Below are 27,036 nucleotides of genomic sequence, written 5' to 3' on the forward strand. Positions count from 1 at the left end.
GGCTGTGCTAGTGCTAATCTATTCATCATCTGGCAGACAACGCTCTCACAGGCCATTCCATTAGCAATATCCATCTCAGTGACAAAGTACATCTTTTACATGTCTGGTTTCCAACCATGTAGATGTAAGTGCTGTGCTGGGCCCCTTTTCTGACAATGGAAATCACTGACCTAGTGCAAGTTGTGTTTATTACCCATTTTCTTTCAATCAGCTGGGTTGACAGAAATTTTGCCTTAAAAAATGGCCTGTATGTATCCTTTGGTTACAAGCATGCTGCTTTGGCTGAACTAAGAGAACTAGTAACAAATATTCAGCTTTCTACATAAGGCCACCAACCCCCCCCCCCCCCCCCCCAAAAAAAACCACCACCAAAAAAAACCCTTTTGAAATCTGAAGCTGTATTTTAAAAGATTAATCTTTCAAGATACTAGGGAAGGACCCTTGCAAGCTATCGGAGCTCTGTGCTTAACTTTACATTATTATTGTTGTTTAAATGAGAAAAGTAATCCAGTGAAAATTAAATGAACAATTTTCATGTGAATGCCTCCAGGCATTATTAACATTCACAGTACAAAGTGTCATGCTTCTTCATAATAAATTGATCTGAACAAGGTAGTAAATACCCACTGCCTTTATAACAGAGAAAACATTTTGTGTTACCAACATTTCTGAAACAGGCTGCCTGAACTGATTTTTTTCCCTAAATACATAGCCACAGGCCAAATGCTCCAGCATTTTCCAGTGGCAGCATCCATCCTCCTGTACTTTGGCAGCAGGCAAAATAACCCTGATTAAATTAATCAGTGTCTTCAGCTACTGTTGTGCTCATTATCAACCCTCTAATTGTATGTTCTGAAGATATATTCTTAAGTGCAATAATTGTAGGCATTGGTTGCATAGGCAAGCATGATCAACATGGGTTATCAAAAGCATTTTTCATGCACAGCAAATAAAAGAAATATCTAAGATCTACAGCAGGTCTATCTGCATGATGTAATATTTCATTAACATAATTAGAAGCAGCTTTATAATAACTTAATTTTCCACCTTCTTTTGTCTAAAGGAGATCAGAGATACTCTGCTGCTTCCTGCAGAAAGCTTGTGCCCTGGCTGGCAAAATGTCAGGTAAAATTAGACTATGCAATGAAGAAAATGCTATTTTAGATATGATACACTCCCTTTAGAAATCTTGCTGATTGCACACAGGCTGTGTAATTACAGACACTCATGAACTGTACTTCATTAGAATGACAAAGTGTCGGCATTGATGAGACATTTAACCCACCCAGTATTAAATGAACACAACTCAAGTACACTTTTAGGATCATCATAATTTGAAAAAAACAACTCGGGGGATGCTTAAGGAACGTGATACCAATATAGTTGCATTTTTCCCCCCAAAGATCAAAATAACTCTGTATTTAATTTATTTTCTCTTTTTTTGGGGAAGAGAAATCCTGTGAGTTTTAATATTTTCTCTTGACAAAGGAATGCAAAGATTGCCATTAGATTTACATTGGAAGCTTCCACTGTCTTGCATGATAGGCAAAGTTGCATTACTTTTCTTTTTTCCATATATCTGGCACACTTTTCTAAGGGAGTTACACTAAAAAGAGAACCCTTACTAGACGTTAATCAACTGACCTATGCCTGACAATAGTTCTAAGTTGTGCAAATGCACAAGTACTCTTTCTTAACTTAATAAAAAAGTACTTACCTATAGAGAACAGGAACAATAAATAATGTTGGGGTTGATCCTGCCTCCACTGGGATCAAGAAAGAGCAAAATTCTGACTGATTTCCAAAAGGAGCAATTTCAGATACAAGACCTTTTTTGCTACAAATTCAGTTTATATTTGAAGACTCCAGCAAAGTAAAGGGAGGTTCATTTATGCTGAACTAGTCAAATCAGATGTATTTGCCAGCTTGAGCATACTTTTTAACTTGGTGATTGTGGTCCTTACTGCATTTTTTTGAGATGGCTACAATTCTACAAAGTTACATTACTATGTAGTTCATAAGACATTAACCTGAAAAATGCAAATTTAAAAATAGGGATATTTATAATATATAGTATTACAAACAGACATTAAATAAAGTCATATATAAGGAATATGCACAATAAGATGAGTAGTAAACTCTACCATGTAAATAAATCCAAATTGCACAAAACTTAGAAAAGGGAATGTTTGTTTCCTATACAAATTATACAATTTCTTCTTATTAGTTGACATAACAAAATCTTTCATCTTGACTTTTTCTGTTGAAAAGTTTTGATTTATGACTTCTGTTTCAGGTCCTTTGTGAATCCTCACAAACGAGCAGATTTTGCATATTGTTCCAACTTGCTCCCTAATGGGAAAACTGCTTCCCTTGCACAGAACAATAACTTTAATTGGGGGGGGGGGGGGGGGAATCGGGGGGGGGGGGGTAAAAGCAAAATCAGGAAAAAAAAATCAACGACTTGATCATGAAAGTTCTCCTCATGTGGCATTGAGTGGATGGCCACTGTAAACCCAGCTACTCACATGAGTGTTTAGAAGACTGGACCACTTAATACTCACATTTCACATCAAATTTGGATAACTAGGATAAATTTTACAGAATTAAGTTATGCAAAGTTCTTCCCAGCACAGTGGTTGCATATTCCTCTACAGCTACATATTTCTGTTTGGGCTTGATCATTTTTAGCCAATGCCTTAACCCATTTTACATCTTCCCTTACTTTCTACACTGCTGCAAGGGATGGGCCGCGGTCCATGAACCCAACTCCCTCCGTCAAACCTATGTATCCGATGAGAATAGCAAGGCATAGGAACACAGCCAAAACTAGAGAGAATACGTGATCTGTCAGTCTTAATCCTTTTTAATATTCCGCTTCACACCAGAGAGGATTTAATTGTTTCTTAAATGGCTCTAGGGCCTCTGAATGAGCAAACCTGTCTAACAGAGCAGACATTTATTTGAAAGAATCCTTGTAATAAATATTGATCTGTTGTATCTGTAGATCATTCTGGAGATGAAGCAATCTCTCCTTGCCTAATTAAACTGTGCTAATACGAAAATGCAGGCCAAGCCCATAAGGCATAACAGATCTGCTGGAGTGTGGAAATGTCTGGAAGTCACGAGCTCTGGGAAGAGAGGCAGAGGGGCACATGAACTCTGCCTGCATGCTAATGAACTCCACCAGATCATAATCCATACAGATGCAATTTAAATTCCCTTCCACAACTTCAGCCTCAAAGTCTTCTAATTAACCCTCAGCTAGGAGAAAAGCAGCCATGCAGAGGCGGCGATGGCACAGCAAAGGTGACAAAAGGCAAAAACTACTCCTTGCAACTTCTCTTCCCCCAGGATTTGAAGGTTGTGTCAGTCACTAAGCCAAACTCAGAGGGGTAATCAAAATGTCATCTACTTCATCTCCCCATGGCATTTTAACTTTTACCCTGTAAATAAGCATCCCTGGATTTAGGACTGGCAATAATGTTTTAGTAATAACGAAGCACACATTTCCACAGACATGTGGCAGCTTTTAAAAGCATTTCACTCCCACTTGGCATGGAGCTTTGTTACGAGATGGTAGACAATATTTCACCAGCTTGGGTTATGTTTTACACAGACACTCAGCTTCCTATAGAGGTTTAGGTCTAATGGAAGTCAGCCAATTTATTGCCCACTCCAGCACTGCCCAGACTCACAAGGAAACCATAGGAGAGAATTGCTGGGCTTTATTTCAAGTGGTGCCACAGCAACCCAGCATTTCATTTTATGTGGAACCCTGTTACAAACTATAGACCAGCTTCCCACAACGATTTCCCTCCAACTGTCTATAGATGGGATCTATAAATAGCAATTCTTCAACAGCACTCCAATGCTGCCCTAACATATAATGGAGTAGATCTTGAGGGGCCCTTCTGTTTACAGTAAAATTACTCAGAATTTACACTTGTTAAAAGCAGAATTTGTAAAAGTGATGTAGTAATCACGATTTAAGATAAACTGCTGGCTATGTTTTGGGGCTTTGGGGGATATTTGCTTGTTGTTTAGGTTAGGTTTTTTTTAATAAGTGATAACAAACAGCTGCTCCCAGCAAGCATCCACAGCCTTGCTACTTTGCCCACAATTAAATCAACTGAAAAGTATTTGAATGTCCATTTACCAGTATTTGCATATATCAAAAGGGTTTGCCCACACAGATGTATGCAAGTGTTCAGTTTCATAAAATGGTCCTCATTTTTTTTTTTTTAATACAACTCAGAAATCTGAAGGAGTTATACAAATTGGCAAATGGTTAATCTCAGTTTTTCATCTTTAGTGTTATTTTCAAATCAAGTCGAGTTATCCCTGTAGTGATTACTTCCAACATCTGGCTGGTAGCTTATCTGAAGAGAGTTGGTGGCCTCATTTTGAATTCTAATGAAGATCATGCTGAACAAATCACTGACGTTAGATTCCCTACTGGCACACTTGGCAGAGCTGTCCTCAATGGGAAGCTGAAGCAAGACAAAACAAATTAAATGTCATTACGTCCCTGCAACTGAATAATCCAGATCAAGGATTGTCCACGGTATCTCAGTGTGATAGCCACAGTCAGTCTTTATGTAGTTGAGCAGCAAAGTTAAGGACTAAACTTCAGGTGTCTTGATTTAGGATATATCATGTGTTCTGCAGTCACTTAAAAAGCCATGATTTTTTTTTTTCCATCCCTAAGAAAGGCAAAAGACCACACTGGGATTTAACTTGTATGAACAAGTATTTTTAGACAGCCAATACTGAAATGTTTTGTCAAACTAGACGCTACTGTATTCCTATATTCCTAACAGACAGTCATAGCCCAGACTGAGACAAAGGAAAAAAACTGAGATATACTAAACTTGACAAGTGAGTCAGAGTCTACTTGCTTAGGTCTCAGGTCTTTTATTCCTTGCCATGCTCTAAATTCAGCATGGAAGAGGAGGCACTACTATATGTCTTGGTGTGGTTATGTTGCAGCTTCAAAACAGGGGAAGCTCAGCTCTGTTAAAGACATCCTGAAAATACAACAAATACATGATCTGTAAGGTTGATTTCCTCAGCTAAATCTACAGCATGTGTTAATTTATGCACAAATATAGCTGTATGTATAATGGTCTTGCTTTTCTCCCTACTAGCTCTGCAGAGTTACTGTAATGTTAAGCATCTTCATAAATGATCACTACCTGTGGTCTTCAAACTGAGAGAGCTCTCACCCTGCATGAGCTATACTCTGCTTTTCCTCCATTGACTATGAGAGATTGAAGTTTGTTTGCCAAGCTCTTTCCACATTGAGGGATTTGTCCTTCACAGTCAACAGAGATAAATTGTCTGAAATTTAAACTCCAAGACAGATCTCAGAGCAAAATAGAAACATATGTCTCACATTAAGTACTATGACCTAGAAACAGTACAGAAGTATTCACACTGACTTTAGTATGTGCTCGTTTACTGCACGGCAGTGAGTGTGGGCATTGAGAATGCCATCTACTGGCAAAAAAGCACAAGGAAGCATAGTTCCATGGCAGGCGATTTCCACAAAAAGGGAATGGGTAAGAAAACATTATGTGGCTCATTAGTTTGTTTGGGGTTGGGGTTTTTTTTAATTGCTTATTTCAAGTTTATTAAATCAAGTAGTTGTAACTGCATAATATGATGATAAATTTTATGTAGAGTCTTTGGTGGGAATGAGTTTTGAACCTGAAGTATATTATTACAACTTATTTTTGTACTGGAAAAGGGTAATGTTTGAAAATAGTAACAAGTTAGAAGACATCAGAGATAATGAGACGATATGAATAGAGCTGCAAGACTGAGATTGCTCACACTTTCCTATGCTTCCTCTTATCTCACAGGATCTCAAAAAATACTCTCGAGTTCTTTAAATATTTGGTAAGAATTATTCAGAGTCTAAACTTTTGACACTAAAATCTGAAAAAGCATCAAACTCAGCAGTCAATCTGTTTATTATTGTGCCATAAGCTATAGCAACCATGATTCCAAGCTTTATGCAGCCAATCTTTGATTTGATCACAAATAGTCATCTCAGTGGAGAATATCTGTCCTGTTAACTCCACTTACAAAGCAGTAACTGTTGTCATAGTACTATTGCAAGGCAGATCCACATAAGCTACATCTCTGCTGGTTTGAGAACCATCTCTGCTGGTATGAAAACATCTTCTCTTTTATTTTTCCCCAATGGTTATTGATAAGATTTTTTATTGTGTCCAGTCCACACCTAGCCAACAACCAGGTTACCTAGACTATCTAATAAAAAACAGTTGGTCTAATATTGACCCAATATTCTTTGAGAGTGTCCCATCTTTGCAAGCAAGTCATAGCCATGGAATAGTACAGGGAATAATATTTGGTGGGGTTCAGCAAGGACTTTGGTCTAAATCTAATTTGATCATTGCCTAGATTAAGGTAACAATCACTGACAAAGAGACAGCAATCTGCTCAAAAGTTGGAAGTGCCAGAATAGCCTACAACAGATCTAATAGCAGAGGGAAGCCAGAATTAGGAGGAAAAACTACAAAACATCATTTGTGAGCAGAGACATCCCTGACCACAGCTTTCTCTAAACTCATCCCTTAAAAAAGTAAACATTCCTTTGCTGTTAGCTGTGGTGTGGGTCCAAGAAAGGCAGCAAGCCTGGAAGTGCCAGTACTGACAAGATGCCATTCACATATTACCACTAAATTACCATGACTTACTGTGACATATAGGAAGACTGCAGGAGGAACAGCATGCGGAAAGGAATAAAAGTAAGTGTCATCTAGGATGAACACAAGCTTCTCTGTAGTCTTGAAAACGTCTGCTAATATCAAAACTCAGCATTTCACTCATTTTAGGAAAGCAGAAGGGAATAGGATAAAGTGTTTAAAATAAGCTGAAGAAATAAAAAAAACAAATCAGGAAAATAGGAAAAACAGTTTCAGACATCAGTGTCACAGAATAAAGCCTTTGATCTATGCTTTGTCCATGCAAAACCTGCCCTTGCAGAGACACCAAAGCTGTCTCTGAAAAAAATGGCAGTAGAGCCCTGCCAACTCAGAGCTGTGGGGAAGCTGAATACTGATGTGATGAGACCCTCTTGATGGTCTTCTGAGAGGACCATCACTGATGAGATCATTCTGCTCCCAGGGACTGAAGTCTGGAGCTGCACCTGCATGGGGCTGTACTGTCTTGGGTAGAGGCACCAGCTCATCTGGAGCTGGTAGGGTAGCTTTATTATATAGTGCTGCCTTGCACCACCACTCTTTTGCTTCCAATGGTGACAGAAAGCTTTTAGAGTGGCCTCTTCTTTTAAAGTCATCCCTGCTTTTTTGTGACTGTAAGTCAAGACAAGAAGGGAGAAAGTGTTACCATGCCAGGACCAGAACATTGCCCTGGGCTGAACATACCACACTAACTACCACCTCGCCTAGAAAGCAGCAGGCACTGTGTTAAAAATTCATTTGATTCTCAGACAACTCTAGGAAGGCCTGAAAAGCACAGGAAGACACAGGTAATTTCATAGATGCCCAGCTGTCTCCCACATCAGCAAGAAAAAAGACTGAAGTTAGGAATGGACTGAAAGTTAGAGGATCATCAACTCTGCAAATACATAGCATGCTGTGTGAAACTAAAAACAGTAGAGACCTGTAAAATAAAGTGTATCTCTAAGTTTCTTCCAGATTCTCTGCAAGAATCTGATTTCTTGGCCTGGAATTTGCTTTCAGTTTAAACCAATTTCATTACAAAGGGAGCACACAGGCCATGAAACAATCCAGCAGTCAAAACTATACCTTTTTAGGTAAGGATGGTTCTAATACATGATTGTATTATACTGTTACATGGACTGAATAGTAAGTCTATACAGTTTAAGGAAATCTGAATGCTTTGCATTTCCTCTTTCCTGTGATCCCTGTCTGTAAAAGGTTGTGGAGGACACACACCCATTAGCACAGCCCAGTAAATGGGTCTCCCCCACTCAACAGCTTCTCCTAATAGATTAATACTATCAGATCCTCTTGTTTAACACAAAATGAGAATGTTGCAAGATCTCCTTCCACACAGTAATCCCCTACTTGACATACAATGACATTATCCCACCGAAGTTGGAGACAAATTATAACTCTTGTTGTAATTACAGGCTTTAATAGGTATAGAAGGTTGTTAGGTGCAGAGCAACTACTCCCATGAGGGACTCTTCAGGAATACAATTGGTGCAGCCAAACTATTTATGAATTTGAGACAGTGCTATGATCAAAGGAGCCCACCCTTACTTTTAAAGCATCACTTAAGTAATACACCATCTCCATTTGGATTTCTTCTTGGTGACTTCCATGTCTTCCATGCATTATGTTGAAAAGTGGTATGTTTTTCATCTGATCCAGCAATTCACTTTGTAGGACACAATAAAAAACAAACAAAAGACAATTTCAAGCTTTTTTTTATATAGTGGATTGAAAAGTAAAAAGAATGGCATTCTGTAATACAATTATTGAAAAAGTGGACAGAATTATTAAAATTTATGAAGTTGCTAGGAAATGTTAAATGTACAAAAACCTAATTAGTATTGAAAAATATTTAAATCTTCCAAGTCTAATTAAGTTGTAGAATCTGAGCTTTACAGCTAGTAATGATAAGTTTGAGAAATTCAGTAGTGCTAGACAAATGATTATAAGTAATGCCATTAAATTATTAGCTTGCAACAAGCATTAAATCCCATCCAGAGATACTCTCAAAGGCATTGCCTTCTGTATTTATTTAAAGTACTGGTCACATAGAAAATAATTTTTTATTCATTTTTTTCAGTTTGTCTAAACTCTGTGCAAGTTCTGGACGACCAGGAAAACTTCAGGACACAGACTGAGGTTAACAAAGCATGCTGGATGGCCATAATACCCATGCGAGGATGTGCACTGGATGTTTCAAAGCCTCAAGATCAGAAGCAAGACCCCTCTAGTTGGGGTCTCTTCTTAGGGGTCTGTCAGACTTCATCCCATATTTATTCCCCAGAAGTTCAACAATGGTGCCAGCAAAAAAACATGACTTGAAAACAAAAAGATGGAAGCAAGGCTTTTCTCTTCCCTGTTTTAATATTTTTCTAGTCTGTCTTGTCTGTCCCATGTGTCTGGGACAGTTTTCATTATGCCAATTTCCTCACACTTACAGTGATCCAGGAAACTTCAGCCCTTTCCTGATGGCCTTTTGAAAGCACCTGTCCAAGACTGGAGTCATGCTCTTGTTAATGGATAAACATATGACTATTAAGAAACAACCCTGTCTAGAAGAGTTTACTGGCTCTGACTGGGATGGATTTAACTTTCTTCACAGCAGCCAGTAAGGTGCCGTGTTTTGGATTTGTGTCTAGAACAGTGTTGGTAAGACACTGGTGTTTTGGCTATTGCTGAGCAATGCTTGCACAGCATCAATGCTTTCTTTTGCCCCACTCTGCCTGCCTGTGAGTAGGCTGGGGGGAGACAAGAATTTGGGAGGAGACAAAGCTGGGACAGCTAACACAAGTTGGCCAAAGGGATGTTCCATACCATGTAATATGCTCAACAACAAAAGGTGGAGTAGAGGAAGAAGGTGGGGTTTTTAGTTTCCAAGGTGGCTGTTGTCTGGAGACTGCCTGAGCATTAGTCTGCCTGTGTGAGGTGGTGAGCAATTTCCTTCACTTTGCTTGTTGTTTTTTTCCTCTTTCCTTCAGCTATTAAATCATCTTTATCTTGACCCATAAGTTTTGTTGCTTTTGCTCTTTCTAGTCTCTCAGGGGTGGGGGGACAGACACTCAATCCACCATAAAGAGCTTACAAGACCTAGAAAAGTTTATCTGTGACTCAGGACATGGGAGCCAAAGCTGGGACCAGTCTTTTCTCCAGCAGAGCTACAGAACTGCCATAAAACTGGGAGAGATTCCAAAGGCTGCATTTGGCAGGGGTGAGCTGGCTTCCAGGTAAAAGTCTCCATAGCTCATTAGAATCACTCACAGATTACACAGCCTAAGATGGCTTATCTCACTGGAAGAGTTTGGGTTGTTGTTGGGTTTTGGGGGTTTTTTGGGGATGGGGTGTTGTTTTGGGTTTTTGTTCGTTTTAAATAAAACCCTAAGCTTCCCAGAGTTCTGACAGGCAGAATCTCCCACATACAGCTATGCAGGAGATGGGGACATAGGGACACAGGACAGTGACTCATCTCACCGTTATTGACAAGCTCTCAAGTACCAAAATACATAAAGTTGCAACATCAAAATAATACTGAAATTCACACAAATTTGTTTCTGAATTAGTTATTATTTTAATACAGTTTTTTTCAATTTAATTTTGTCTTGTATCAGCAACTATTTTTGAATCATAAACAGGCTAATTCCAACCAATAGAAAAGCCTGGAAGCAGAAGAGTCATGTCCTTACATTTATGAGTCTATGCTGCTTACAGACAGCATGCAAGCCCAGGTCATAAGGAGCACTGGTGTTTCTTCTCAAGTCTAGGAACGGATTGCCACCAGCAACCACAAGCCAAAAGTAACCATCATGTCTTTTTGGCAGGACCATCTGGGGGTTTGATGCAAAAGCATGAGCCTCTGTTACAGAATTACCCAGTTTTCTATTTGTGACTATTACTGACCAAAGTGCCTGTCTTCCCTACCTAGTCATAGGGACTGTCGAGGTACTATGGGATACTCCCAGCAGACTACAGCCAGGAGCAGCTGGATCTGCAGCCAGCACTAATACATCTCTTGCATTTGTCTCTACAAGGTAGATGACAGCTGGAGCTCCTCATGTTGATGCAAGGCTGACAGCAGCAGCCACAGTGGCAACGCTCATTTTACAGTTGGCAATGAGGATGAACATGTGCTCCCCATTCCACTCAGTCTAGAGACAAATAGTGTCTCAACTCTCCTTCCCTAGGTCTGGTCCTATTACTGAATGCAGTGGTAAGCAACTCACTGCAAATAAAGCATAGTTTTTATCTGGCAAGAAAGAAGTTAAAAGGTTCACTTTCTTCCTCATTATATGAAAATTTGGTCCTCGTTCTACCTTAATAATACTAGATAGTGTTTCTTCTAATCTGAAGTCCAATCCAATTATTTCAGTGGTCTTCATATCAAGTCTTTTTTTCATTATAAAGCCCAATTACAAGCATTTAATATTTGTCTCAAGTGATTGATAAACTGTACCAGAAAGTAACAGAAAATCCAAGCAATTAAAAAAGGTAAGTCTTAACAAAATTAAGAAAAACAGACATCTGAGAAAAATGTTGTCCATGACCAGAATCTAGATGAAAAATGTGGCAATTATGTTGTGGTTACACATTTATTATAAATCCATGATGGAAGAAATGAGAGGTAGGTCATCTGTAAATGATACTGGGCAAGGGTCAAAAATAAAATATTGTTTAAGTCTTCAGTTTCAGACATCCCACATAGGCAAAATGTTAGGAAAGAAAGATTGAGGAGTCTCACAAGGGACAAATTAAGAATTATAATTCTTTAAGTTTTTGTTAAATAACCATTAACAAAATAACCTTTGTGAATATACCATTAGGTATGCTGTATTCTTCTAATCAAGAGGGATGGGGATTCAAATTTCATAATGGAGTTAAAATTCTGTCTTTTTTCACAACTAACTTAATCCCATGCGTCTGGTACCTGCCTCACACAGGTCAAAAAAATGTTCGGGTAAAATACCGGCTATTGTAAGACCGCTGAACACATTGTATGTACTTGTGATACAAGGTATTTAAAAGTAACCTCTCAGTCATTTTGCTGATTCACGCTAACAGCTTAGCAGCAGCGGGTACTGGTGTTTTGGCAGCACTGTAAATTCATGCTAATTTTCACTGAGATCATTCCTAAAAAAGCAGAAATGGAAGTCAGTGCCAGAATGATTGTCACATAAGTGGAACAATTTAGTCACTGAAAAAAAGATAAAGTCACTTATTAGCCCATTTCTGGAATTTTGATTAGTGCTAAGAAAGGAAGGCTTTGACAATTCCTGTATCCGAATACAGGCTGTTGCACTGTAATCCCTTCCTGAGCCACCAAAATCCTAGCACCCCCCCAAAAAAAGCTCGTGAGTGGATGAGAGTGCTGCAAATGCCCCTGCCCCATCTGGTTGCCCCTGCGAGGACACCCAGGCTCCCCAGGCTCCGCTGCCAGGCAGCCCCACTGCTGCAGCCCTGGACCACTGGCAGCAACACCCTGTGGGGACACCATTCACAGCCTCAGCAGCGTGAGTCAGCTCAATTCCCTATTCAAGTCCTGTTCTGCCTCCATTTTCTTTCTTCTAAGGCACAAATAGTTTGAGACACAAAACAAGCCTGGTAGCCAACTAAAATTAACCTCTCCAAACACAAATGAGCTAAAATTACTCCACTCGATAGCTACTCCAGCTATCACAGTCTCTAATAGCTGAAGAATCATATTTATAGGATGTCCCTAAATGTGCCTACCAGACTGCTTGAGATTTTAAGCGAAATTAATTCCTAGGCACTTAGTGATGGTACTCTCATACCAGCTGAGAAACCTGGTCTTGACTTCTTGGCTCTTTTCTCTTTCTTTTATTTTAAGTGATAGGTTTTGCTCAAGTACCTATGTCCTCTTACTTGACAATTTTTGATGAACTGCAGTTTTCGGTAAGACGGCACTAAACCCACAACCTTGAGGATTTTATCAACGAGCTAACGTTGCAAGCTACTAGGTGTGATATTAACTGGGTTTAGATCTGCTTTGACAAAGGCAATAGGACTATCCACCACTTTGGCAAAGTATGGAGCTGTGCATATCAATGACCAAAATTCCCAGATCCAAAAATTGTCCACAGGATACTAACAGTCCCAAACAGTAACTTTTGAAATGGTAACTTTCAAAATGAAAGCAGTTAAGGCTTTCTGGGGTAATGACAGTTTCAGAGAACAACGACCTTCTTTAGGAAGCCTGAAGGAGGCAAGCCTACTGGTACTGCTGCTGCAGGTGGCTGCCGAGGGGACACCAAACAGGTCTTACACTTTGCCAAGGTAGCCCCTGGCCACAGGCTGGTGAAAATGAAGTCTCAGGCTCAGGTAAGGAAGGACTTGCTTAAGCCAGTGCAGTCACCAGCTGCTGACTTATGGGCAACAGGAGACCTCCCAGTAATGCTCAGATAGGAGACGCATCTTCCACAGATAAACATTCTTCATAACAACAGGACAAAGTACAAAGTAGCCACGGTGCATTGCTTGAGCGGTATTTCTTAGAAGGTTAGGGGTGACTAGCTACTGAACAGCTATTTAAATAAACCAAATTTCATCTAGACAAGGGCTTGAATACACACCAATGCAACAGTCAAGTGTCCCCAGGTGGAAGCTGAGGAAAAAAAACAGCAGATGTAGAAGTCTTGCAGAAGGGGCCTCAATGGCTTCACCCTTCCCCACTCCCAAAACCCATTTACTAGGTCTTTTGTGAAGCTGCTTTATGCAGCTGAAACTTTTTTGTAATTAAGAAAATGTGGTAGGTACAGCTGCAATTTCAACAGAGCTCTTTCCAAGACTCTCCACTTGCTCAGCCTCACTACCAGATACACAGTTCCTTTTCCATGTTACAATTCATTGTTTGAATTTTTTGTCCTTGCGATGTTAACATAAGATGGAAGTTATCAGTACATGACAGAGAAAACAGAGGTAAGAGCTGGAGTACCCTTTTTAAGTCATGTTGCCTGTTGTCTTGGCAACCAGTTAATAAGCTCTCTTACTCATTTTTCACCAGCACCTGACAACAACATCTCTGCGAGATTTGGTATTATTGAGTCTGCTAACTCAACTGCTTTACAGGGTATCAGAAAAGATCTGCTGGCATCTCCATTCTGAATCCTATTTTTCAGGATTCATAAATCATCCATAAATTGCCCAGCAGCTGATTATAGGATGCACAAATACCACTCTGACAATTCATTGCCTTGAAAAGAGCACAAAAAAGAGTGTTGGGATCCGGTCATGCTCTCCGCAGTATCAATATGTACATTGCTATTCACTACGCAGGGAGAAGGATTAGACCACAAATTCCTCAAGTGAAAACACATGAATGCTTTGACAGACATATTCCCTCGCATGTCTCTCCTTCAATATCACAGGCATATGGTGTGTGGACAGGGTCAGCCCCATATCGTCCAAGCTTCCTTTTGGAGGAAGAGTCCTACCCTTCACATTGCTGCTGTGTGTATCCTCAAGCTGCTTTGAGATGCACACAGGCATGTACTGAGCCAGCACTGCAATTACCATAATTAAACATTATAATCAAACAGGCTTCAGTCAGCGGTCAGACCTGACTACACTAGAAGCTGTGCAGACACATTAGATTACCCTTCCTCAAGAGTAAACTGTCCCTATATGTGAGTCGCACAAAGAGTTCAGTCTCAGACAACTGAAAAAAAGGCTGTTTAATTACATCCCACAGACTACCCCGTCACCTTGATGAATACTTTCCTTGCACAAAATGTCACCCAGTTACCCAAATTCTGCAGAATTTCTGAGTTTGGCACCGTAAGGAAATATGTACTTACAATCATCTTTAGGATGAACATTGACCATTTCACTGGTTAAACACTCAAAATTCAGCATTTGGGTGTTGTAACAGAAATCAAACGTTCTGAAATGTTATTAACAAATGGCAACAAAACCCCTTCTCCCTACCAAACAGCAGAGAGGATACAAAGGAGCCTCATGCAGATTCAACATCAGAGAACCACAGAGACAAACTGAAAAAAAATGATCCTCTGATCTGTGCAGCAGGATTCTGGAGGCGCCAATGGGCTTCCCCACAAAATTTTAGACAAGAAATTGGTCAAGAGGCCTAGCTTTATTCCTGGATGTTCCCTTTATCCAAGTTTCAGGATCCCTTCATGCTCTTTCAACATAGATTTTGGCAGTTTATTGTTTAAAGATTGAGCAGTGGTGAAAAACACATTCATTACTGCTTGTCATAGAGATGTTGATGAATCCCAGTCACATGCAATTAAGCTGTATTCAACACAATGACAGACTAAACAGGCAAGTCTAGACAAACAAGAAAGAAGTCAACCAAAAATACAATTCCTAGAGAAAAATTCCTAGAGGATTCTATAATCTTTCTGTTGAAAAAAAAAAGGGTGCATAATCTTCTTTTATTTATCATAAGAAAAAAGAGTGTTTGCTTTATTTTAATTCATGCAATGGTATCAGGATGTATCATCCAAAAAACACAGCAAAGAGTATTAAACACACTAGAATATTTTTGCTAAAGGAGAAGCGCAGGATCTTTATTGTCCCTGAGGTTTTAAAGTAAAACACATACATGTTAAAAATGGGATATATTGCATCTTGCATTTCTTAAAGATAAATTCTGCTAATTGCACTTATTGGAATACCCTCTCTGTAAAACAAAGCGAGTCATGTCACTGAGAAGTTGAATTGGCTTCATGGCATTTAAACTGAAGTGGAAGACATGTATTCTAGGCCTGAGTTCAATTGCATGTAAATGAGGAACTACATGCCTTGACTCTAAATCTTCACACTGAGTATTGTTGTATTGGTTCTCTTGGTTTTCAAACCAGGGGAAGAATCAGAGAGGTATATTTTTTTTTTTCTTAATTCTGGCAATGTTTTACTCTCTATAGATTTGGGGACATACAGCAAAATCTGCTACAACCTATGCTGCAAGAGGAAGAATTAGTTACACAACACATTTTGGTACATTATTCAAAACCATCAGGTCAATGCTGTCATGCTAGTAAGACATAAGGATTTCTTTGTCAACAGTGTATAGCAGCTGACCCTAGGAATGTAATGTAGTAGCATGATACAACACTTCATAGCGTTTTTTCACCACACTTAAGAGATGTTCCTGAAGCTGGAATTTGTAACACTCATCAGCACTAGGTTGTATTAGTCAACATGCACATGGCCACAATGATTTCACCAATGAAAGCAACCTCTACTCCTTTGACAAGGTTATATATTTTTACATGAAAACAGTGATTAATTTCACCCATGCTCACTCAGCATTTGTGTTAAAGCAATGAGATGTTAGAAAACTTACCAAACGCTTGATTCCCATGCAACCAGAACAAAATCAGATTTTACACTTCACAAAACTGGGGTTTTTTGTTTTGTTTTGCTTTATTGTATGAATCCTCTAAAGGAAGGGCAGGCTTGAAGAAAAGGCAGCAAAAGAGGTTTAGTCTTATGAGCCCTGAAAATTTCTCATTTCTTCATACAAGCCAAAGAAAGTTCCTGTGAGTCAAGGTAGACCCTCCACCCCTCAGCTTTTCACACCAAGAAAGAGAAAAGTCCAAGCCCTTTGGGAAGAAACATGGGGCTTGAACCACACTTGTGCAACAGCCATGACACAGTTTCTGGCTCTATCAAACTGTAGAGCTAACCTTTCATGTTATTTTTTTGTATGTGCTCTACCTACCACAATAAGCTTCAGTCTCTGGGACTACTAGATTGGTGCTACACAAACTGTTCAGACAAAAAGTGAGTTTTACTTAATTTAATATGGCCCTAAAACTAACATCTACTACCAAAGTAATCACAGCAATATACATGAAGCTAACTAAAAGACTGATTACTTTTAAGTTAAGTTGTGAGAAAGTTAAAACAAATTATAATTTTCAAGCCATATTTTAAATTAAAGGTAAAAACCTATTCATTGTGAAGAATCACAAATGAAAGTGGGCCATACAATTCCAGGGTGTATTTATTTATTCTGCTCTTAAAAAAAAGGAAACAAAAAAACCCTTTGCCAAACACTTCCAAAAACTCACCTCGCACTTCAGGAGAGAATCGAGCTGAATGGCGAGACACAAAAAGTTTCAGTTCTTGATCCAAGTTGCATTCAATCAAGTTTGTGTCCCATGATCGGATTCCTAAAATTCAAAATACAAAACACATCTAGCTTGATACATGAGCAGTGGAAGTTTTAACTGAGTATTTCTCCATTTGCATTCATGCTATTTGCATATTTCTAAATTCCAAACCCAGCCCCTCCTCCTTTCAAGGCTCACAGCTTTTTTTTTTTTTTTTTTGAAAGTGCTGAGTGCTCAGAAGGAGCACGTTGGACAGAAATCAGTCACAAGCAAGAGGAAATCTGCCTTTCCAATGGGTGAACATCCTTTAAGGCCCCAGCTTTAGGACTGCTGGTCCCACATTCAACCTAGTAGCTACATTACTAAAAGTTACCGATGTCCCCGAATTGACTTAAAAATAGCAATACACTGATCTACAACTGAGTGAATCACTCAGAGGACACTTTAGTTACATTGCAGGACCATTGTACTTGTCCCTCTGAGAAAAAAGAGACAGCATCACCTAGCATGTTGCAAATTAATATTTAAATACAAAGTATTAAATTGCTGACTTCTTAATTCAAAAGCTTTGAAGCATCCCATATTTTAAATTAAAATATAAGTGATCTTTTATTTATGAAGTATCAAAATTCAAGTCTTGAGATTTAAAAATGCTATGCTTGATCTTTTTCTTTTAAAAACTAAACAGCACATCTCTATTCCCTACCATTTTTCCTCCCAGCTACTTAGAAAGTGAGACACTTGACACATATATGATCAAAAAATGTATTATTCCAAACTATATTTTTAAGGATTGAAATTCAACCGGGGGGGGGGGGGCAGGCGGGGGGGGGGGGATCGTTGCAGCCAAAAGACAAATTTAGAGTTTCCTTCCATAAGATTTTGCTGACTAAATTAAAAATTAACAGAGAGAGAGAAGAACATGCTTAACATTTTTCTATAATTTTCTTTTTTTTGAAATTGTTCTGAAAAATCTTCTAGTTTTGAAAATAATGAGCAGGCAGTTGCACTGCAGGTAAGTCCAGGCACTGTTGCAATTTTGAACACCAGCATTAGAGTGTTGGGGTTTTTTTTTTCCTAAAGGAACATCATTAGACTTACACAAATTAGCTGGCAAACGTAGAAGGGACTGCAGGTGAGGAAGTGTCTGGTGGCCCCTCCCCACATGCCTGACCATGCCTTTGCATGAAATTTTTGAGTTAAATCACTTTGGGGTTTGGCGAGGGGATGCCTGAAGAAGTGTGGCCAACCCCTCACCGTGAGACTGGCACTAACACTCCTGCTGGTAACTCTGTCAGGGTTTCCGGCTGTGAACGTTACTGTCAACACTACCTCCCATGCTATATTCTCTTTCAAGGCAGCAGAAGCATCAAGACTTGCACTGGCAGAAGCCATGTAGTAGGGCTGAAGGATGAGGAGGAGAAAGAGGGGGAAGAGCAGAGCAACCAGATCCACAGTGCCTGTCTCCCATTTCAGCTCTGGGTAGATTCTCCATGCAAATATGAACATCTGCATTTCAAGAGCCAGAAGCCTCTTCAGGGAGAATTCATCCAGAGCTTTTCCTTGTCAGCATCCCAGTCCAGGTAGAAGCATACTTACTATGGGATATGCTACCAGCTATTAAGTAGCTGCCATTTGAAATTCTAAATAGATTTGGAAATACAGTATTGTCTGTGTGTTTTATAACCACTCAAGAGAAAAATAACTGAGCTATATAACCAGCCACCTCCACTTCCTGACTGATGCATCATTGTTCAGAGGCACAAGCAGTGAGTCGCTTTTGCAAGTCTCCTTATTTTCATTTCTCAAAAAATCTCTTGGCCATATGGTACATTTTTGGGGCATAGTTTTGGCAGACAAATACAGCTCAGCAGGCTTTAATGTTTTCCAGGTGTTGGAATATTTGAGAGCAAGAAAGTAAAGATGATGTAATACCACGCATATACAGTGCATATGAAAACTATGACTAGAAAACCGACATCGATCATGAAGCTGCGGTACGTTCAATGAATGAGCGCTGAACTTCAAGAAGCTAGAAGATAAACAGCTCACTGGCCTCTGACAGCAAGCTTGTGTGGGGAGACTACAAAGCTTTCTAGAGGTCAGTTAAGCAATATGGACTATGATTCAGCAATGCTGCTAATGATACGGCCTGTCCACCATCCCTAGCTGCCTTTGTTGTGGATCCAAATTTGCTGTAGGGATAAGATTCTGATTAGGTGTAGTCAAGACTGCTGAGCCAGGCAATGTCCAAAATACAGGACTCAACACAAAATAAATTGGGGGGGAAAAAAAGCCTAGACATCCCATGCTCACAGTAGTCCTAGAAGCTGTAGCTGGGATTTGGATAAAATATCCCAGATCTGCAGCTGGATGATTCAGCAGCCTGGTTGCAAAAATTATGTATGTGCTTTATAAAGTAGCATAATGTATTTTATACATTATATAACCAAATCAGGTTTGGGTAGAACGGAGGGAAATCTGGAACTAAAATCCAAGGTCAATCCAATTATGTAGATCATTAACAGCATGGATGTAACTACTGGAAGCATGGCTGAACTGGAGCTATTTCCTTCTGCAGTCTTAGGAATGTCATGCCACTAGACACAGGACTAACAAATCAGACAGCAGGCAGGGCACACCCAGTAGCATCTGCCAAATCAGTGGAAGTCTTGAAGCTTTCTCCTCACTCCCCTCTTCTTTTTTGGTGGACGGTGGGTTGGAGGATTGTCCCCTTAGCAAAGTCACATCCCAAACGTAATTACTGAAAATGCATCTTGCCATGCCATTCCCTCTTCATGATATATTAAGAAATGACTCTGCATTCCACCAGGTTGCGTAGCATCACGCCACTGATGTGTTATCAGCAGATGTTTTCTTTGACACGTTGCTCTGCAGTTTGGCGCATGAATCCACGGTTTTCAGAGATGGTACTCAGGAGATGTACCAGAGAAGACAGCGAGGCAGTTATCAAGAACCCAAAATACATTTAAGGCTCTGTTGAGAATAAAGGTCGAAAGAAGCATTGTTTTCCAGACTACAGCACACCTTCCAAAGAGAAAGAGATGAGTTGAGCCCGTATTTGCCTCATGCAGATAGAGCTTTGGACTCCCAGGGTACTCATCCAGAACAATGCACCTCCAAATTTCATCAAGGTTTTTTCCTAGCAGGCAAAATCTCAGTCAGATCGTCTGACACCAGGAGCAGTGAGGTGTCTTCTAATCCAAAACGACGAATAAAAAGACCAAAGCATTTCCTCTGAACATCTAAAACTGTAAGGGGGGTGTTATGCTTAGTGGCAGGAGCTAGCAGCAACGGAGCAATGCAGCACCAACTGTACAATAGAAGCTTCAAGAGACGGAGGAGCATTTCTTCAGAGGAAGGATGACATCAGCTGTCTTGAGGGCAGAAGTTTTATCCATTTGCTCTATAATTTTTAATAATTTAGTTAAAATGCAGCTGATTCACTTCTGACACAACCGAAAATTAGATAGAATTAGTAAAGTGCAACGCTGAAGAGGCTCTGAATGACAAAGCATCTGCCTCAGTAGTTCTCCCTAGGAGACAATGGTAGCAATAAAGATGAACAGGTCATGGTGAAGCTGGTTAGCTGTGATGAGGCAGTCCTTTACCACAAACGGTCGTGAAAAAGAATCAAGAGAAATAGCCAGCCAAAGCAACAATGCTTGAGAAAGCAACAATAGAGACAAATGAAGTCCTAGCTGGACTGCTGAACCACACCTACATGACAAGGCTGCTACCAATTCCCCATTCCAGGGTCTCTTCCTCCCCTCTAACAATGGCAGGTTTCTGAAATCTCTGCTTTCACCAGCCCAGAACAAAAATATATGTTACAAAATCAGGTATCAATTGAGTTTAACAAACTATAGGGTCCAGCAACAATTTTCTTTGTGCTTCCTACCACTATTACCGCAACGAGGCTTTTTTTTCCCCTCTGCACGTACACTGCAATCTATTGTATCAAGAGACCACACTGAGAAGTTATTAAACTGTCATTTCACTTGCGATACCTTCCTGTATCGCCGTGTCAAGAAAAGGACAAGCGAACAGCGCGTCAAAGCAGCCCGCGGCCGGACAATAACGAGGCTGAGCCCGCAGGTGTTAGCCTTGTTACCCACATGTTTTTTCTTTATTGGAATATACATATGCGCATATAGAGCTCGAGTCCTGAAAAATCCTCCAGCCGAGAGAAAAGTCTCACCGTCCAAACTTGCACACAAAGGCACGGCTGCGCTCCCGCTCGGGCAGCCTTTGCCGCCGAGGAGGAAAACGCCCCGCATCCCCCCGGTTCGGTCTGGCGGCGGGGGAACGGGGGTTTGCGGGCAGCGGCAGCAGCCGCAGCCGCAGCCCCGGTCTCGGTCCCGATCCCGATCCCGGTCCCGGTCCCGACCCCATCCCATCCCATCCCATCCCCAGCCGCCTTCGCCGCCGGCGCCGCGGCCGCCCTTTGTCCGCTCCGGGCTGCCATAGGGACCGCAGTGCGGACTGCGCCACGCCCACCCGCCGGTGTCTCCGGGCAGACGGGCTCGGCGGCGGCGGCGGCGCTCTGGGCTCCCGCCCCGGCCCCCTCCGCCCCAACAATGGCGGGCAGGGGGCTCTCCGCACGGGCGGCAGCGGAGCCCGGCCCGCAGCCGTTGCTCCGCAGCGCCCGCACCCCGCCCGGGGAGGAGAGGACGGGGAGGGGCTGCGGCGGGGCACCCGCGTGGAATAAAGAGCCGGAGACCGCGACCCGGCGGCTCGCGTGCCCCAGCCCTGCGTGGGGTGGGCGTGTGGGGGGGTGCTGCTGAGCCCCGGGCGCGTCCGCGGAGGGGGAAGGCGCCGGTGCCCGGGGGGGGGGGGGTGCCGCGGCGCTGCCCGCGGCGGCGTCGTCGTCGCTGCCCGCCGCCTCACCTCGCTCGATGTTGGCGATGGCCCGCCGCAGGTGCTCCTCGGTCACCAGCTCGCCGATGACCACCAGCAGGTAAAACTTGCTGTCCAGGAAGCGGTGGGAGAGGCTGGGCGAGGGGGAGGTGGGGTTGGGGATGCTGCAGGAGGGCTCCGAGTCCACTTCCACCACCACGGTGGCCATCGCCGCCGCCCCGCTCCGCCCCGCGGCTCGGGGGCGCTGAGGGGAGAAGGGCCGCTCGGCGGCGGCTCCGCAGGCGGCAGGGAGGGAGTGAGGGCGGGCGGGGAGGCGGCCGCGCTTTTATACGGAGACGGTGCAGGGCAGGGACCTGGTGAGGAGGAGGAGGAGGAGGAAGGGGGGGAGCCGGCGCATCCCCGCGCCGCCGCCGCCGCGTTTCCAGCATCCGCGGCTGATGTCATCTGCGGCAAATCCTCCCCGCGGCGGCCCCCGGAAGCAGGAAGGACGCGGGGGGCGAACAACGCCCCGAGGGGACGCCAAGGGGTGCGCCCCGGCCCCGGCGGGGGGAGCCCCCGGCCGGCGCAGGTCCCGCGCCCCTCGGCCGTCCCGCGCCCCTCGGCCATCGCCCCTCGCTCCCCGGGCCCTTCCGGGGCGTCGCCCCGCCGGGCTGGTCAGCGCGGGGTCTGGGCCTTGCTGCCCCGGCGCCCCGAGGCCCTGCCGGGGTCCCAGCCTTGAGGCGGAGCGGCGCGGAGCCGCAGGCGACGCCCTGGCAGAGCTGGGGAGCTCCTCGGGGAAGGCCGGCAGCGGGGCTCCAGCCGCAGCCCTGAGGCCGGCGGATGAACAAGCAGTTCCACTGTCCGAGGCCAAGGGTCCCGTCTCCTCCGTCTCACCGTAGCACTGCAGCAAAATTTGAGTCCTGCTTCCCGCGCACAATCTGCATACTCTTGCTGCCTCTTTTCCTGCGAAGGCGGTTCGCTTAATAAGATACTTCAAACGTAGCCTTTCCGCACGTGTTCAAGGCCCACGGATAGATGACTTAAACCAAAAAAGCGCTGGTTTTGGATGAGCTGCTGAAACCCATACTCTTCAGGCTCCAGAAGTTCAAGGGGCTCTGGGTAACTAATTTTGACCAGGCCCAAGCAGCTCCAGGGAGCAATGGTACCAGAAAACGTCTACAATTACAAAAACGAAGGTTTCATTCCTCTCCACATAAAAGTTAGACATCTGCTCCCCAATATGCACTGAGACCCACTCAAGAGAGGAACTCAGTCACCTCCTAAAAGTGTTTTATCCTCACCTAAAATGGGATAGAGCTGTCAGATAAATGAGCCTCTCTGAGATGTTCCTCTCACTTTGCTGACAGAAGCAAGGCACTGGTTTACACTCAGCCTCTTGTTTATATCGCTAAACTCACGTGGGAGAAATCTCACTGTGACCTAGGAACGAATATAAACTTTTATAGCCTGGTTTTTAAGATAACCTCTGGTCCCTGACTGAGAAGATGCTTCCTCTGTGTGCAGCTCCTTCCAGTAGTGACTGCCCAAATTCACTACCTGCTGCTTGGGAACACAGAGTGCTTGCCTGGACGAACCGATACATCAGTACTGTTTTCTTAGAGTATATACTTTGTTCCAGGGCACACTGGACTCATTAACGTGCATTTCAGGTTGTCACTACTGAGTTGCTTGTTTTACTTGCCTAGAGGCACCCACAAAGATTGAAACACCATTGTTGTAGGTGCTGGTCCATAACATTATACCTGCCTATAGCGCCTAGTGTTTTTAACATGAACAGTTCCTCTGCATAAATACAGCATTGAGAGCCTTGGCTAATACGGCATGATGTGTTCGGGTCTTGCATCCGAAGCAGACTATTTTTCTGAACTGTCATTAGTCTGAAGGTTGTAGAGTGCGAACAAGCATTTTTACAGCCATGTTAGGTGGCTGAGATGACACAGTGGTAAAGAGCAACAGCGGTCATTCTTCACTAGAGCTGACACTGCTGGTAGAACAAATGCAATGGTGTAGATGCAGAAGATCTAGCAGCAGCTCTTTTAAAGTTTGTGAGGTATGCATAGGCACAGAGTGTTGCTTTTTGCATAGCCCTGTTCATCTGAGCCCAGCTATGACTTTGGTGTTTCCTCGCTGATCCTGGCAGTTTCCATGGGATAGTATGGGTGCCTACCTAGAAGTAATGTCCACTCCCCATGTCCTATATAACCCCCACCCTAATAATCTATTCTAATTTTAGATACCCTCAAGACTTGCCACATGGTGCCCACTGGAGAAAGCCAGCTTCTGACTTCTCCCACTGCAATACATAGCTTTGGGATATGCCTTTATTTCAATCACCAGTAAGAGCAGCTGGTTTCTGGAGCATGGAAGGGGCTTGCCAAGGGGACTTGCTAACTGGTTGCAGAATAGACTGGTAGTGGTTACTGGACGTAAAGGTAAAACCATTGCTTGCCTTGCAAGCACAGCAGGTTAAATGCATTACTCTGAGAAACGCACACCGATACACAAAGTGCATTGTATGTGCTTTTTAGCATTTTCCTATTTTAAGAAAAAATGAAGACATACATAACTGGAAGAATGCCTATGAATTTGAAAAGTAAGAGGTGAAAAGAATGTACTGTATCAAAGAAGAAAATGCTTACATACAGGTAGGTAATACAGATATGTTTGAAATAGCCTGCTGAGGTTATCCTGTTTTATACTGCGCTGTAAAATAATATGCAGCTAGAACATGGTATGATAAAAGGTTAACTGTTACAGTCAAACTGTCTTGTGATGGGAGAAGTGTCACACATTAAAACCCTAAGGACAAGAGGCTGCCTTTGGAAGAAATGGTCTTGCACTAAACTCTTCAGGGGATGCAGACCTCTGCCCTCATCTATCCAAGATGATAGCATGTGCCGCTTCATCTGAGGTGGAAATTAGACAAGAAAAGATGCTTTAACCTCCTGGATGTGTCTCTGAGGAAGCTGCAGGTTCCCAGCTCCGTGGTCAGTGTTCATGCTGTGACTTGCCCTGTTGGTATCTCACTCAGGTAGTTTTGTTTGTCATCATCTTTCCCTATCTGGAAACCCATTTATATTCTGCAATATGGAGCGTATCAACAGATCCGCTGCTGGGTGAAATGTGGAGGAGATGTGCTGTATAAAGCTGACTCAGTGTCATGTGACCCTCACTGTCTGAAAGCGATACCAGCTTCCTAGCTGCGGCTAAATCACATAGGCACCACTTCAGTAGAAGAAACAGCAAAACCCATGTGGACTATGGGATATGTCTTGCTGTTTTAAAGAGACAGTGACTGATACCCACTGCTGTCTGGCTTTTGTTTGCTTTGTTTTGGTTTGGTTTTGTTCCTTTAGTATGTTCAATACCAAATTGGTGTCCCCTGACTGAATAGAGTCAAACATGACATGTAGAGCTGTATTTTTCTTGCGGATCTGGTATTTTTTAAAGTAAACAGGCAGTTTTAAATAAAGCACTTGAAGTCTAAAACTAGAACATACTTCTTGGTGGTGTGTGCCATTTGTTACCTACTAATATTCAGGTTTCGTTCAAGTCCTATCTTCAAGTTTTAAATGAGGTTTCAGTGATGCACAAACCCTTAGGCTGGCCTTTTGTCCAAGGCCAAATGTCACCGCTACCATAAAAGAAATACATATCCATGTGCATTATTTCAGACTAATTTAAGAACTTCACTGCAAGTGAAGTGGTTCAGAAGGCTGTCTTCAATGAGAGAAGTGTCAGTCTGAGACTGCATAATGTGTCTTGAAGAGGGTTCCTGAAGTGGGTAGGTTTTCATAAGGAGAGGCAGTAATGCATAACGTACTTTAGAGATGAAGCTTTGCCAGCCTACACCAGAGGTGACAGAATCCCAGAATGGCTGAGGTTGGAAGGGACCTTTGGAGGTCATCTTGTCTAGCCTCCTTGCTCAAGCAGGGCCATCTACGGTAGGTTGCTTGGGTTTGAGTATCTCCATGGATGGAGACTACACCACCTCTCTGGGCAACCTGTGTCACTGCTCTGTCACCCTCACAGTGAAAAAGTGTTTCCTGATGCGTGATGAAGTCAAGAATATGCCACCAATATTACAGCAAATAATACCCATAACATTTTGTACCTTACCTGATGCCTTCCCAATGTGACCTACTGTCACTCTCAGTACTCCCACTCCCCCATGTGTGACCCCACACTCCCATTTCCTGCAGTCAGCAGCTCCACCATCCCCACATGGTCCAGCCATTACCTCCCAGAATCTCCTCCATGTGTTGCTCCTTTAGGGCAACTCAGCAGAGCACGCAGCAGCAGCGTGGGCACAGAGGGACAGTCAGCACATCACCCTGACCCCAGCACAGCAGAAGCGTCATCTTGCAGCCACTGGCCATGATGTGATAGTCAGGAACCCTGCACGTCCCTGCAAGAACCTGGCCGTGTGTTTCATAAAGACAGCTCCGCTTGCCTTCCCCCATTTTTTTAGGCAGGGAGGCATCCTCATGCCTGACATTCCTCAAGCTGGCACTGCTGGAGGAGCTTCTCAGGCAACAGTGATATGGCAAAGGCCAGGGGCACCAGAAAGGACTGTACCTGAGTGAGCAGCCAGGGACCTGGACTCTGGGAGAGACTCTTTAAGAGGCGAAATACTTACTTTACTTTTTAAGATGGCAAGCTTTATGTTTAACTAAATGCAAAAGAAAAATTACTTGTCTGTCATTTCTTTCAAATATTTTAAATCATATTACTTCAATTTTAATGATACTTCTTAAACAGCAAAAGAAAGAAAGTTTTTATTTGCTTGTGGTTAAATATCCATTTCAGTCGGTACTTCAGCTGTTTCCCACTCGTCCCACTTTCTCCATAGAAAAGGGGGAGTTAAATATTAAAAAAAAAAAAAAAAAGTGAGGAAAGCAACACTATTGCTTTTAAAAATAACATTTTCTCTCACTTCCAACTTTCTTGAAGTGAGAGAAAAATAACACCAAGTAACATTTTGCTTTGGTTGCCAATGGAAAAAGTTAATTATTTTATATCAGAGTAATTTCCCTCTTTTTGTTCAGTAGAAAAAGAAGTTAGAAGTAAAAAAAGGAAAAATACTTTAATTCACTTCAGTGAGAATGAAATGGAACAAAAAAAAAGGAATTTCCTCTTGACTATTAAAAAAAAGACAAATTAGAAATTAATGATTTTTAATAAACTTATCCTGAAACTTGCTATGAAAAACCACATAGTTCTGCATGAAAATAAAATGATTGCTTCTGCACTGCTGGAAAGAAAGTAGAGCAGTTTTAAGTAATTAGATCCTGTGTACTAATTAGGATGGCACTTAAAATTTGGCAATA

At 42.4% G+C, this 27,036-nt stretch overlaps 1 protein-coding gene and 1 long non-coding RNA gene across 2 annotated transcripts in view; one reads left to right on the forward strand and one right to left on the reverse strand.

The window, feature by feature from the left end:
- The window catches only part of MAP1B (microtubule associated protein 1B), a 75,101-nt gene extending 53,079 nt beyond the window's left edge, over positions 1-22,022 (reverse strand). Inside the window, exons 1-2 of the mRNA XM_069776643.1 lie at positions 21,737-22,022; positions 16,784-16,885 (exon numbers count right to left, since the gene is read on the reverse strand). Coding sequence (XP_069632744.1) covers positions 16,784-16,885; positions 21,737-21,914 — 280 coding nt within the window. The 5' untranslated portion in view covers positions 21,915-22,022. The remainder of the gene's footprint in view (positions 1-16,783; positions 16,886-21,736) is intronic.
- LOC138683835 (uncharacterized) lies at positions 21,686-25,205 on the forward strand. Its single transcript, XR_011323287.1, has 2 exons — positions 21,686-21,806; positions 23,940-25,205. It is a non-coding gene; the product is annotated as an uncharacterized lncRNA (long non-coding RNA).
- The last annotated feature ends 1,831 nt before the right edge of the window (positions 25,206-27,036 follow it).

This window comes from Haliaeetus albicilla, chromosome Z, assembly GCF_947461875.1.
Source record: "Haliaeetus albicilla chromosome Z, bHalAlb1.1, whole genome shotgun sequence".
NCBI classification, from domain to species: Eukaryota; Metazoa; Chordata; class Aves; order Accipitriformes; family Accipitridae; genus Haliaeetus; species Haliaeetus albicilla.